This window comes from Schistocerca piceifrons, chromosome 4 (assembly GCF_021461385.2).
Source record: "Schistocerca piceifrons isolate TAMUIC-IGC-003096 chromosome 4, iqSchPice1.1, whole genome shotgun sequence".
Taxonomy (NCBI): domain Eukaryota; kingdom Metazoa; phylum Arthropoda; class Insecta; order Orthoptera; family Acrididae; genus Schistocerca; species Schistocerca piceifrons.
In genome coordinates, this window is record NC_060141.1 from 359,935,682 (window position 1) to 359,951,008 (window position 15,327).

A 15,327-nucleotide genomic window follows, 5' to 3' on the forward strand; every position below is an offset into this window, starting at 1 on the left:
GTACACGTCTTGATTAATGGTCGTACCGCGTTCCATGAATTCAACCAACAACACCCCTTTGGCATTCCAAAACACCGTTGCCATCAGTTTTCTGGCAGAAAAATCTTGCGAGGCTTTTCTTGGTTTGGTAGGCGAATTTGAATGTGCCCACATCTTTGATTGTTCTTTTGTCTCAGGATTCACGTACTTAATCCAGGTTTCGTCACCGGTCACGATTCTGTTTAACAATGGTTCTCCTTCGTCCTCATAACGTGACAGAAAGTCTAATGCAGAGGCCATTTGAGTTTTGTGGTGGTCGGTAAGAATTTTGGGCACCCATCGTGCACAGAACTTACGGTAACCCAATCTTGCTGTCACTATCTCGTACAAGAGAGTCTTAGAAATCTGTGGAAAACCAGTAGACATCTCCGACATTGAGAAACGTCGATTTTCACGAACTTTTGCATCAACTGTCTGAACGAGTTCGTCAGTCACCAATGATGGTCTACCACTCCTCTCTTCATCATGAACGTTTTCTCGTCCACTTTTAAATAAACGTACCCATTCACGGACAACTCCTTCACTCATAACTCTTGGTCCGTACACGGCACAAAGCTCACGATGAATAGCTGCTGCAGAATATCCTTTGGCTGTAAAAAACCTTATGACAGCACGCACTTCACATTTGGTGGGGTTTTCTATTGCAGCACACATTTCAAACTGCCACAAAAACTAAACTAGTGCAGGTACGACGTTCACTCGACCACGGCTTGATGCCGACTGACCTGTTGAGTGCGTGAACGCACAGATGGCGTCGCTACTCCCCCCACAACCTGCACTGTGACCAATCGGAGGTTACTTTCTGAACCGCCCTCGTAATTTTACATTTTAATTAAAGGAACACTTTTCTCTCAAATTAATGTCTTTCTCACTGATCTGAACTTCATTCAGCTTTTGCTTGTCAACAAGACTTTGGCGTTATTTAAATCTGTGATGTTATCATGGCAAATTTTCATCGTGGCTGCTGAGTGAAGTGGTGCTGTGCTTAGAACTCTGGACTCATTGATTTAAGTTTTTCCATTATATCCTTAAATCAATTATGGCAAATGATGGGACAGTTGTTCTGGTAAGAAAACTGCTGGTTCCCTTCCCTATTTTTGTCGTATCCAAGCTTTTGCTCCAACTCTGATAACATTGTCATCACCAAGATGTTAAAATCTAGTTTGCCATCCTTCCCGTCTCCCTTTCTCCCTTCTTACATCCTTCCTTCAAACTCGGCTGTTGAACTATGTCGAGTCTTTCCCATCCAATACAACCTTGCTTAGCAACCATATGCCTGAAGCATATTGTACAATATTAATGAGATTTTTCATTGGTACTCCACATTTGGAGCCCAAAATCAGTGTTTGGAATAGAAAACCAGTAATCTTTTATCTAATTGTATTGCAAATCCTAAACAAATATGTCTTTTATCTTTTTTTACGTAATCTGTAATGTGTACAATCATTTGTTCTACAACATCCTTACAGGTATTGTTTTCCTCTTCTGTATTAACTTGAGATGAAGCCCTTACCAGCAACTTTCTCCCTAAACTAACACATTTGTTGCTATCAGCATCACATCCTCCACACCACCGTGGAAATATTTTGTTTCTCTCACAAAGTATATCATTGTCTTAATGCTACTGCCCCTGAGATCACCTCTTAATCGCCGCCGCCACTATCCCCCCCCACTTACTTTCAATAAAACTTGTCTTGCCAATGCCTATGACAGTTCAGTCCATCTCACCTCTATAGAGAGGGTTCCTCTTGAAATAACAAAAGATGTTTGCCAGTTGACACAGAATTAGTGTTAGGTCACTGTGTCAACATGGAGGGCGCTTAAGTGCCACCCAAGATGATTGGGTGCTGATGGAGGTTCTATACCGGTAAATTTTAATGGTCTGCTACTGAGTGAGGTGGCACAGTGGTTGGCACACTGGACACACATTCAGGAGGACAGCAGTTAAAATCTGTGTCCAGCCACTGTAAATTAAATTTTCCCCAGTTTCTGTAAATTGATCCGAACAAATGCCCAGATGGTTCCTTTGAAAAGGGCATGGCTGACTTTCTTAACTATCCTTCTGAAATCTGAGCTTCTGCTCTGCCTCTAATGACCTTGCTGTTAACAGGATGTTATACTCGATTCTTCCTCCCTTCCTTTAATGGCCTACTGCAGAGAACATTCTTGGTGGGTTTTCCATCATGTAAGAGACTTAATGTTCTGTGTGTCATCATCAGTTTGTAGTATGTGGAAACTTGTTTCAGAGTATCGTCTAGCTTGATGCCATCCTTATGACCGTAATGATATCTGTTCTGTTGTTAAGTATTTCTTTCCCATTTCCTCTCCTCAAAACTTATGGATACCCCAGCTGCCTGCATCTGCCATCTGCCGTGGGGTGTACATCTCTCTCCAGTACTTGTCTTCCTCCTCCCCCCCCCCACCCCTCCACCCCCCACCCCCAGGTAATTTATTCTCACTTTATTTTTTTGTGTCACAGTATTTTTTAATTTCTGGTGACATTGTTGCTTTCCTTTGGTTGTGTTATTTACTCTAGCACCAGCTTTCTCACCTTTTTCTTATTCTCTTTACAGTTTTGTCTCTCTGTACCCAGTTGATATTGAACCTAATTTGCCATGCACCCTATTCCTCTTCAGGTGTGTCTCCCTTGACCAAATGTCCTCAGTAGTGAGCGCTTTGCTTTCCAACACTTTCTTCTCTTTTGCTGAATGTTTGGCTCTGATAAATAATGCTGTGATGTCTGCTTTCTCGTAGTAAATTGTTTTCTTCTTTTTTTTCTTTTTTTTGTTCAACAATTTGATATTCCAGAATGAACTTTTCGCTCTGCAGCGAAGTGTGTACTGACATGAAACTTCGTGGTGGATGGAAACTCTGTGCCAGACCTGGACTCAAAACCGGAACTTTGTCTTTCATGGGTTACCAACTGAGCTACTTGAGATGGCTCGTGACCCTTTCCTAACAACTTTACTTTCATCGTGTTCTGGGTTTGAGTGCCAGTCTGGCACACAGTTTTAATTTGCCAGGGAGTTTCACTTTGAAACGGTTTGTCACTGCCTTACTACATCATTCCATACTTTGAAGCAACTCCTCTTTTTTCTTTATCTTCATGTACTTACTACACTTCCTAAGCAGTTCATATGGCGTGCTAAATATAATGACGATAGTGACTTTTCATTAATCCTTTTACTTTCTTGTTTGTAGGAATATGATATTCCAGAAACTCAGTTCGAGCCAGATCTAAATCCACGAGCACCGTCTTTAACAACTGTAGTTATAGGATCCGATGATGAGGATGCAGAAACTACTGACAAACCAGTTGCCACTGCACCCGTTACAGAAGTAAGTTAAAGAAAGAACCAATATTTTCAAAGAAATATTTATGCTTGTATTTTGTTAATACTAACTTACGCAGTGTTCTGTTTTAAGGTTGATGTGTAAGTCCTCTACATAAGAACTGTAAAATGTTGATGGATAACTTGTCCTCTTCAAAAGCTTATGGACAAGCAGTTGTTAGTCTAGCCTGCATAAAAATATGTCTCTTCTCGTCCCTAGAATTTATCCCATCCAGTATGGCATCTGCTTTTTCAGTATTTGGCAAATGTATGGAAGTCCAGATGGTAGGAAATATTTTAAATCCATGATTTATATTGAGTCATTGATACTTAATGGGTGATACATTTTTAACAAGCATTTTATTCTTGACTCACACTTAGTAATTGTTCCATTTTGATTAATGTGTTGAATATAAAGACTGTTTCGTAGTCAACTCAGTTTCAAATTATGCAGGTCACTGAATAGTGATGACCTGGGTCTAGAGGCTCATAGGACAGAAGGATGTGTTGGATGGAGAGTTTCCACCTATACAGTTTAAGCTCACTGGGTTTCAGGGGAAGGATTCAGATCACCTCGACTGTGAAACAACAATAGAAGTGAATCACATTGTTGTAAGTAGTACTCAGCTGTCCCACTATGGGATTTCCCCTTGACCTTAGTTACAGGGCTACTTATGGACAATCATAAAAATGTGTCTTTTGTTTTCATCAGCATGATCCTATCTAGTGCAGGGCCACCTTTTCAGGATTTGACAAATTTTGTTTTGTTATTTAACTTTATGGTCAGAAGCCCTTCCTGATACCACAGTTGTCAAGGTAACCTAAGGGGAGGAAGCAGTGTGTGCCACCAGTCTGTGAATTTTGTAAACTTTATTCGTTGTGTGGTTGTATTTTAACTTGGATAAAATAATTTTGGGTATTGGGCTGCATCATTGTAAACTACTAAAACAACTAAATTGTCAGGGTTTCACCTGCATTGAACAGTTTGAAGAGGTTATCGTGGAGGGTGTGGCTGTATGGAACACTGTTGCCTGTGCTACCACTATGGTGGGTGATTGGAAGGCAACTCTTAGTGGGTGACTGGTAGAAGGTAACATATCAGCTGGCCATTGTCTGTGCCATTCTGGTTAATGATTGGTTGGCAATCTCTCATTGGTGATTGGAAGGCAGTAGCAAATCAACAACTTGTGTCCAGGAGGTAGTGTTTTCCTGCAGTGAGGCAGTAGGTTGCATGACTGTTCTCCCATTGCCACTGTTTATACCGTTAAACCTCGGTCAAGAGCTGCTGCTGGCTGATGAACACATGTGGCCCCTGGGCTGGAATGCTGGCAGCCAGGCTGTAGGTAACTTGCAGCTATCCTACCTGTTCATGTTGTTTGGGAGATTCATTACTTCAGTGGCTCTCTTGTGGTGGCTGATGTATCCGTGGCAGCCTTTGAACAAACTGTGCAGATTCTGGGCCATTGCACCCACACTGCTGGCTGAGGTATGTGGAAGACATATTCATCATATGGCCGTATGTGCAAGCAGGACTACACAGATTTCATGAGTACCTCAACAGCTTACATAAGAACATAAAGTTCATGCTAGAATTGGAAAAAAATGAGCGATTCCGTTTGTGGATGTGGGGGGTCTACAGAACATTTAGGGGCAAACTAGGGCATAAAGTCTATGGGAAACTGACCTTCACGAACAGATTTGCACCATCATCCAGCACAAAACAATGCTGTGCTACGTATGCCGACAGCCCAAGCTCGCTAGATTAGTGATGCCAACAGCATACAGTATTAACTGAACAAACTCAAAACAATATTCTGTATGAATGGATACATCAGCAGAGACATATAATGGACTATGAGATATAGCAAATGCAAAACAGACAAATGTACAGAAGATACCCCTCCTGTTGCTTGCATAACTTATGTGAGAGGCGTTAGCGACTGTGTAGGCAAGGCACTGCATCACACAGTAATCAAAGCTGTATTTCAGAGTGGCTGTAAGATCCGAGACTTGTTGAGGTCTACTAAGGGTCTTGTGAATGCTCTCTACACTGTAGATGTGTACGAACTTCGGTGTGAATGCAGCAAGTCTTTGTTGGTGAAACCTGGAGACCCATTAGCACTGACATTTCGGAGCATGAACATTACATATGACTGGGACAGAACAACAAGTCAGTTGTAGCAGAAAACCACCAGGAACTTAGCTGTCCTATAAATTTTCAAGGACCTCACAAGCTCTTGGTTGGCGGCTGTGAGTGAAGCAACAGAAAATAAGAGAGGTTCTTGAAATAATTAAACGCTCTAACAACGTGAACAAAGAGGATGGGTACAAGTTACCTACGTCCTGGCTGTCAGCGATTCGGGCCCAGCGGACCAGTGTTCACCATCCAGCAGCACCACTTGACCCAAGGTTTAACAGTATGAACAGCGGCCGTGGGGGAATTGCCATGTAGACTTAGCAGGAAAACACTACCCCCTGGATGCAAGCTGATGATTTGCTACTGCCTTCCACTCACTGACAAGAGATTGCCTACTAGTCACTTAATAAATTGGCACAGGAAACAGCCTACCAATGTGCTACCTTCTACCAACCACCCACTAGAAGTGCTTTCCAATCAGCCATCAGGGTAGAACAGGCAATAGTGTTCCATAAGGCTGCTCCCTCCGTAACAGCCTCTTCAAATTGTCCAGTGATATCTCAGATATATGACATTGGCAGTCACCAGATAATGGAATGACAGTATGTAAAGGGATGGGCACTCCAGGTAGGAATATCAACAATGTAGGAAAAGATGACTGCTACTTACTGTAGAGATAACACACTAAGTTGCAGACAGGCACAATAAAATACACTTACACACAAGCTTTTGGCCACAGCCTTGTCAGAAAAAGAGAAATATACACCATTCATTCACCCAAGCAAGAACACCTCACACACACACACACACACACACACACAACCACCAACTCTGGCTTTCTGGCCCAAGCTGCCAGGGTTGGCGGTCATGCGTTTATGAGGTGTGTTTGCTTGTGTGAATGAATGGTGCATGCTTCTCTTTTTCTGCTGAGGCTGTATCCAAAAGCTTGTGTGTTATCTTTACAGTAAGTAGCAATCTATCTTTTCCTGCTTTGTTAGTGTATGAAATAAGACATTTACCAGTACACAGTAGTGAACCACCCTGAGGAGACCTGCAGCAAGTTGGTTGAAATGTCAGCAATTTAGGTGTTTTAGTAGTTTACGACGACGACGCTGCCCAATACCCGAAATTATTTTATCCAAAATGACACCAGCTGTGGAAGCCTAAGAACTCATGTCATATTTTGACTGGTTGTTATCTTAGTCTCTGAGGCGGAATTTGGAGTCCAGCCTGCATGTGCTGTTACAAGTGTGGGAAACTGCATGAAAACCTGCCAACCCCTGGTTGCTAATGTGCTGTGTAGATGTGATATGAGTCTGGTTCAGCTCCCTGTCTCACAAGCTAGCTTGCTGCGTGTTAGTCTATATGAGCAGGTGCCTGTATAAATTGGTATATTGGATGAATATGAAGTAAAGGACCAAACTTATGGAGATGACAAGAAAAAAACAAAAATGTTCATATCAACATATCTGGAAATGGAGAATTAATGCAATAAAACAATAGTGCTTACACATTGCTTTAGACATTACATAGTATTAATTTCTTACATTTCACAAAAGATGTTCGGAGTAGCCAACATGGGATGCTGTGCAGGCATTCACATGTCACATTGGGGATTGCTTCACTCTTTCAAATGTTCCAGCCTGTAGCCAAATAGTGTCATAGGTCGTATTTGAGGGTCTGCACATCTACAACTGGTTCAGCAGACATCCTCACCAGTTAAAATCAAAGGGGTTTCAATCTAGTGATCAAGATGATTGCGATGATGTGAGGTGTTGATAAATGATGTGGAAGTGGATTGGTGCTTCATTACACATGAATTACATTACTTGTCATATTCATAAAAGCACATCCTCCAGCAAAAGTGGCAGAGTATTCAGCAGGGATTCTACTTATATGTGTTCATTAAGGCTTTGTGAATTAACAGTTGGCTATGTTGGTGGTCACCAATAATCCTTTCCCAAGCATTTCTACTACATGTACATCTACATTTATATTCTGCAAGTCACTGTTTCACCTCCTAATTGAATCTCTGATAAAATACCCTGTTCTTCTTTTTGATCTTCTCAGTATCCTCCATCAATCCTATCTTGTACCGATGAACAATATTTAAGTATCAGTCTAACAAGGGTTTTGTTAGCTACTTCGGCTGTGGTGCGACTAAGCTTCTTGAGATTTCTTCCAATGAATCTCAGTCTACCATTTGCCGTACATGTGATTAGTTTTATGTGGCTGCTCCACTTTAAAGCACTCCGTTAAGATTACTCCTACATATTTGATCGAGATGGCAGCTTTTAGTGATCATTCTGCAGTTATGTACATCACATAACAGTGGGTCTTTGCATGTATTTATGAACAATCATTTACATTTTTATAATATTTAGGGCCAACTAACAATCCCTGCACCAAGGGTTGACCGTCTGCAGATCTTTCTGCATTTCATTACAGCTTTCTAAAGTTACAGCTTTTCTGTGTATGGTTATAGTTAAACTTTCGCTACTTGAGCCTGTGTAGAGGAAAACTGTTTACCATATGGATACCCAACTTAATAGGAGTGATGTTCAGACTGTATGCTGCAGGCTTTGCATTGTTAGCAGTGTTAGTGTCATCACTTGCTATTAGGCACCAGTACTTGTATGTTAATGTAGGGTTGACACACAAGTAGTGCATTATAGTGCAAAGGTTGGTCTGGACAAAGTGAGCAGGGCTTTACTGGTAAAGCTGTTTTATCAAAACAACAGTATTAGTGGTGCTGCTGACTACAAGTTTTGATGCATTAAAGAAATGAGGAGAGGTTGTCTTTCCACATCAGGGTTGAAGAACGTGATTCAGAAGTTTGAATTAACTAGTGATTTGGAATTGCTCCTGGGAGAGGCCAATGGCCAGATGTGTCCCAAATTGTTGAAGAAATTACTGTTGCCATGGCAGAGAGTGCTGGAAGCAATGTGCGATCTTCAAGCAGCGCATGAACTGCATCATGACAGCTGAACATTTCACAGTCCACTGTTGTTTTGGGCAGCAGTAGAGCAATCTCCTGCACTGTACCATGTTGTCATGGATGCAGATGATCATCACATTGAGCAATATTTATAACCTGGAACATGAACATGATACGCAATTAATAAATGTTAGCCTCTCATGTGGACATTAAAATGTGTTTCTTTCAATGATTTATCCATTATTTCTTTTCCACATGTTCTTAAAAATGTTTCCATGAAATTTCAGTGTCACACAATCGATTGTTTTTCCATACAGTCGATTGTTTTTCCTGGGACTCCTCTCAAGTAGAAAAATTTAAATTATAACCACTCTATGTTATGAAAATTGTTAATTTAATGACACTCCTTTGATATAAATCCAATGTTACTTATACAACTGAAGGTTTCTTTCCGTTAAGAATGATGTTCTGTGTCCTGTTTGTCAGGAATTCTTCAGTTCAGTGACAAAGCTCGTCTGAATTACATATGCATGTATTTTGTTCATCGAGTGACAGTGTGGAACTGTTCTGATCACCATCTGGAAATCAAAGAACACGATATCAACATGGGTGCTAGTGCTACTTCCTTCTGTATATCTTCGACAGAAAGAACAAGCTGCGTTTCACACAGTCATTGTTTGCAGAACCCATGCTGATTCTCTCATAGAAGATTTTTGATCTCCAGAGACCTCATAATACATGAGTGTAAAACATGCTTCAGATTTCTACAATAGAATGGCATCAACAATATAAGCGTATAATTTTGTGTTCGACGACCCTTCTTGAAAACAAAAAATTGTATTCACACATTTCCAGTGACTAGGAATGCTTTGCTCATCCAGTGACTGTTGGTAGGCTGCTGCTGGAAGAGTGGCCAGTACTTTTGTGTACTCTACATAGAACCATACAGGCATTCCAGCTTGCCTTTCCTCTGTTGAGCAGTTTCAGTTGATTTTCTGTCCTGCAGACAATTATTTTGTTATCTGTAATTGTAACATGCATGTGACATTTTAGAGGAGGAACCACAGTACGATCTGCCTCAATTAAAAAAGTTACAAAATATGAATTTAGTATTTTGGCTTCTCTGTGTCATCCACCATTTTTATGCCATTAAGGTCACAGTTTGACTGGACACGTGGCTTTTATTAATTTACTGATTTAGCATAAGACTAAAGCTTTATAGGAATTTCTGTCATATCGGTAGATAGAATTTCATTGATTGTTTTATGCATGACTATCCTTGCACTAATCAGCTATGTTTGAATCTGTGGTCAAGCTGTCTTTGCTGTTGGAACAACTTTGTTATGTGGCTGTTGAACCACAGCAGGTCTTTAACATCCATCACAACTTTGCTTATTACATACCTTGTAACATATCGGCCTGTTCCGTATGCCGCTTAAGTCTCGTCTATTTTTTTCTTTTGCCTTACTTCTTGATGTTTAGGATTTTGAATTATTATAAAATGTTTGTACACGACTCATATGATAACTTTCACTTTTTTCATATTTATTGTTCGTAAGTGCTTTAGATGACTAGTTTGCTTGTAATATATTATACTTGTTTCTTGACACAGATCGGCAAGCCATGCGGGCTAGAAATGGCCCAAACAAAATTAACAGGTGGCAATAATCAACATAGTAACTATAATTCGGGTGATTTATAAAAAGGTATTAGTGTATTGAAGGTGAGCCATGAGTGACTGCCACTGAAAATTACATGATGATTATCAAACTTCATTTGAATGGTGAAATAGTAACTGTATTGATTGAAAGCTTGTCCACAACTGACAGTGTCCTTGCGCATGATGACTATTTATAGACGCATGTATTACAGAAACTACAAAATATGGAACTATTGTTCGTTTATTAGCAGCAAAATACAGAAAAAGTAAAAAATACATTATACAGAAACATACTTTAGTTTAACTGTGGTATGGACATCCTTAAACTGGTATAAATAATGGTTCAGTTTTATGTGGCACAAGTTTTTATGGGCATGGTGATATCCAAATCCCACAAAGAATTTTCTAGAAAGTTAAAAGTTATAATTTGAATAATTAACAGACTAACATTTTATTTTAGAGGAAGTATAGGCCTATACTTTTGGAAATAGAAAAATAATAGGCTACAAAATTGTAACAGTGGATTTTGGAAAGAATTACATCTTAAGACTGGAAGATTCTAGGACATGATAATTCTGAATAGACATAACTTTTAAAATATTAGGTTTTGCTTGAAAGAGAAAAAGATGCTTTCAAATAAGGTATTTAAATCTTTAAATAACTAATTTTTAGCAGGGTTGAATTTTGATGTTAGGATATTTCTTTGCATTTCAGCATGAACATTTTTCATTTTTGTCATCAGCAGTTGGTAAACTACACTGTGAATAAGAAAATTCAGCAAGATACAGTGGAAATGAGGTACTCATTGTTTTATATGATGATGGTATATATGTTATGAATGAAAAGATGTCATAAAAAGTAAAAAAAAAGTAATATTGGCTTCAGGAGTGGTGTAAAAGCAAGTAGGTAATCCCATCTGTTACAACCTATCTTAGGCGTATTGGTACTAAATCTTTGCTGATGCAATGATTGTCATGCCCTGGGGATTTTTTGTAGCCCACAGGTAATGATTCTGTAGATTTATATTGCCATCTCTACCAAATTATCATTTCATTGATGATGATACTGCTGACTGAACTCCCATATTGATGATGGCCTTAGCAACATCCAGTAACAAAACCTTTCTCATGCGGAAGAATGTGCTACCAATAATTGCTGCACATGTGTGATAAGAGTAGTATCGGTTTAGTAATGCAGGGTACACAGTACATTTCTTTGGCTTGCTTCATTCAGTGGGCCATGTGCTTGGAACTGGGATTGATCTCAAAAACGTGTAGAATGTGTTGTTCAAGAAGTGGTGTGTGGACATCACAAGGGCACTCAGGTTGTTTATCTCTGTGAAAGGACCCATACAGACATAAATGGAGAAAAAATGCATGTAAATCGTTGTTGTGTGTTGGTTGGTACTGTGTATCTTGGTAAGTGGCTCAGTAATTTTGTGCGACCTCTCAACTGTTTCTGCATGCTTGACTGTAGACCAAAAGTATCTTGGCTTGTTCTTGGAATGAATAACTAACCATTGTGCTTCATCTTACCTGAAATTGCACAAACTGCAACACTGAGAACAGTGTTGTTCATCAGTGCCATCTGTGTTGGCAAATATGTGTTAGTTAAATAATAAAGTAATACCGTGTAATGTATAATGGAATGCATGCTACTAAATGCGTTATTGTAGGATTACTGTCTCTTTTTAGATATATGTAATGTGAACTTTTTGTTCCCTTTTCTGTCAGAAGTCATCTGGAGAAGTTCGTTCCTTTACTTAATATTCACCCTGTAGGTCGATTATGACTAAGCTGATGTATAACATGGCTGCTTTCACAGCCTCTGATGTGATATGATCTACCTGTGACAAAACTGGCATAGTATGTGCTGCTTTGTGGATGTATGAGTCATATAGTTATTTTTTCACCCAAGTACTTCCTATGTTGAAGGTGTTGTGAGCAGGAAGGACATGAGAACAGACCAGTATGTTTTGTAAGTCGTGCACAATGTATAATACTACTTTGGCAGGTACGGGAAGGATTTTGTGGAGGATATTTTTCATTTCAGGGCATAATGGAAGTCCTGACAGAGGATGTGATTTAGCTGTCCCATTCCATAGTAGTAGTCTGTGATGAGGAGTTGCTCCTTTGATTACCAAATGTGATTGGTGTATGCTAAGGTATGACATAGGAGATCTGCTTGTGGATCAGCTATTTGTGATATTGCTCATGAAGGTATTGGTAACCTTGTCAGTATTGGGTAGGAGGTAGCTCATCCTCATCATAGCAGATGTGACAACACCTGTGACAAGAATACATGTCAGGGAACTTTTGGAGTGAGATGTGCTACAGCTATCAACATATATGATGTTATTGAAGGCTGTGACAAGCATACATGTCAGGGAATTCTTGGAGTGAGATGGGCTACAGCTATCAAAATATATGATGTTATTGTAGGCTAGTGAACTTACTATAATCAGAGGTTTTTATGGGGTTCTCAGAGAGGTGGAAGCTGAAATGTGCACTGACCTGAAGGGAATCAAGGTAGAAGTGTTGAAGTTGTGAAGGATCTTGGCAGGTACGGGAAGGATTTTGTGGAGAATATTTTTCATTTCAGGGCATAATTGAAGTCCTGACAGAGGATGTGATTTAGCTGTCCCATTCCACAGTAGTAGTCTGTGATGAGGAGTTGCTCCTTTGATTACCAAATGTGATTGGTGTATGCTAAGGTGTGACATAGGAGATCTGCTTGTGGATCAGCTATTTGTTTTTAAGTGTTTTAATTGTGAAACAGCATTTCACCTCTTTTTGACTTTTGGTAAGAGTGCAGAACTGCTGTTAGAAATTGTGTTGTAGTGTGTTGTTTGTGCCCTGAAATATTATTTTCTTATTTTTGTCAGGGACTGACTTACTCTATTTCTTATCGTATAAGATGCACTCACTATTCATATAATTCCATGTTCAAAGAGTTCTTTGTTTATTACCTTAAGTATTAAAAAAATTCTATTGGCATTTGTGTCTCACATAATGTTCAGCTTCTCCTCCTATCATGCTTCATGTGCCCTTGTCTACTTTATTTGCTCCAGTGTGTAATACTCAAGGTAATTTGTTAAAATCTGTGAACGATTAACAAATATATTGCAGTCCATTGTTTTATGAGTTTTTTAAGCTTTTTTCTCTGCTTTTCACACTGATATTTCAATGGGAATTAAGTTGTGAAGCTAAGGAAAAGAAGAAAATGAAAATGGAAAAACTTAAAGTCAATGTGATTTTCAAGTAACTGACTTAGTTAATTGCCCACTATAGATGAAATAGATGTCTGTATTTACATTATGTTATTATAGCTTCAAAGTGTTTGTAGTCAGTTTGAGACTGTTAGGTTAACAAAACAGAGAAATAAAATCCGTAACAAGCAGCATTATTCATCAAGACTTTATTTAGTTAGTATGTGAACATAATAGAAGTGTTTAGCAAACTACACTGAGAGAAGTGACAGGAAAGACATGTGTTACATAAAGATTAATCATAAAATATGGACAGTATATTTTCCATGACAAGTCAGTAGACTTATTAATTTCCCCCACGTACCTACTGTGTTATGAATGTGGTAGTGAAATCAAAGAATAAAGTTTTACATTCAGGCATACCCACACCATTTGGTGTATAACTATAAGACCAAAGTATAGGCAACACACCAGAGAATGCTGGAGTACATTATCTTGATATACTTGTTGTGGTATATCACATTGATCACAGAGCTAGAGTACCTGCAGATGAAACTGTAGACACTTCAAAATTAATGGCTAATAAACAAACAGTATAGATGAATAGAAACAAAATACTGTGAGAATAGTCTTTGTTGTCCACAATAAAAAGGCACATGTTAGTTAATGTTGCATCATATGGTAATTTATTACTTAAACAATTGTTCCTACTGATGAGAAGTCTCCTTTTAAATCAAAGTACACTTAGGAACCCAATCCCGTTCAAGAATTACATTATCTATAGAAAGTTTATTCTTACAGACAGAGATGAAATTTTCTTTAGGTATTAACATTGGTGGCATTTGGAGATGTGACAGTGATTTGTTAATATTCTTTCATCTACCACAGTGTGCAACATCATGTTTGGCTGGGAATACTGGAAATGAAGACACTCTGGATGCATCAGTTCACAAATCCCAAGGACCTGATAATAATGACAACTCTCTTACTGAAACATGCGCAGTTGTTGACCCTAAAGCACCTTCAGACGTAGAGGTAGGTGAGCAAAAGTGCTTGAATCCAACTTCAATTAGGGCTCACATATATAACTGACTAACAGATACCACAGCACATGAGTTTAACTATTTCATTGGCACACAAACTAATTGGTTTAGGGAAACACAAACATACAGAACAAAACAAAATTTTGTGAAATGTTAGGTAAGAAAGAAGATCAGGCTGTGTTAGGAGCAGTTGGATAAAAATCGGTTTTAAGAAGTGTTATCTTCAAAATCTGAAAGGGATCTCTTTAATTGCAAACACTGGGGGACAGGACAGTCAGTTCCCACCACCACCACCATTACCATAATCATAATTATCATCACCATTACTATCATTACCATTATGACTGCCTCCAGTCTTCCACCACCACCACCACCCCCACCACCACCACCACCACCAGATGTGTGCTGCCTCAGATCACAGGGTCCCAGGTTCGATTCCCGACCGGGTTGGGGATTTTCTCTGCCTAGGACAGGGTGTTTGTGTGTCTTCATCATTTCATCATCATTCATGAAAGTGTTGAGAAGGTACAATATATGTGTGTAAACACTAGTTCCCAGGGAGAGCATTTTGATTTTGCTTCACCACAGCAATTTTCAGATTCCGCTAAAAACTTGCTTTAGTATAAAAGCTGAAACTGGTCACAGTGTAAAATACAAGAGCTTTTCTTGCACCCAGAGTAGTTATTCATCAGTAGTGGATGAGAACAGTGCTGAATTTTCATCCACTATTATAGACTTCCTTAAGAAATTTTAACCACTCATTTACAGTACAAAAATTTGTCATAAGGAATCCATCATAAGATTTGGTACATAGGACATCAGCAGCTGAGAGGCATAATAATTAATTTAAGGAGATCCGCTTTAGTTGTACTAATATTTATTAAATCCTTGACTGGTTTGGAGATTTTAAAATAGCGTCTTCAGGTGTGTGAATATATAACATTCAAAGGAGAGGAAGGAAGAAATATAA

At 39.1% G+C, this 15,327-nt stretch overlaps 1 protein-coding gene across 4 annotated transcripts in view; it reads left to right on the forward strand.

Moving 5' to 3' along the window:
• Positions 1 to 15,327, forward strand: part of LOC124795211 (TP53-binding protein 1-like) — a 288,269-nt gene that overhangs the window by 87,729 nt on the left and 185,213 nt on the right. For 3 of the 4 annotated variants that reach the window (XM_047259124.1, XM_047259126.1, XM_047259127.1), the window contains exons 6-7: positions 3,241 to 3,378; positions 14,203 to 14,349. In XM_047259124.1, coding sequence (XP_047115080.1) covers positions 3,241 to 3,378; positions 14,203 to 14,349 — 285 coding nt within the window. The remainder of the gene's footprint in view (positions 1 to 3,240; positions 3,379 to 14,202; positions 14,350 to 15,327) is intronic. The other variant, XM_047259125.1, reaches the window with a different exon arrangement.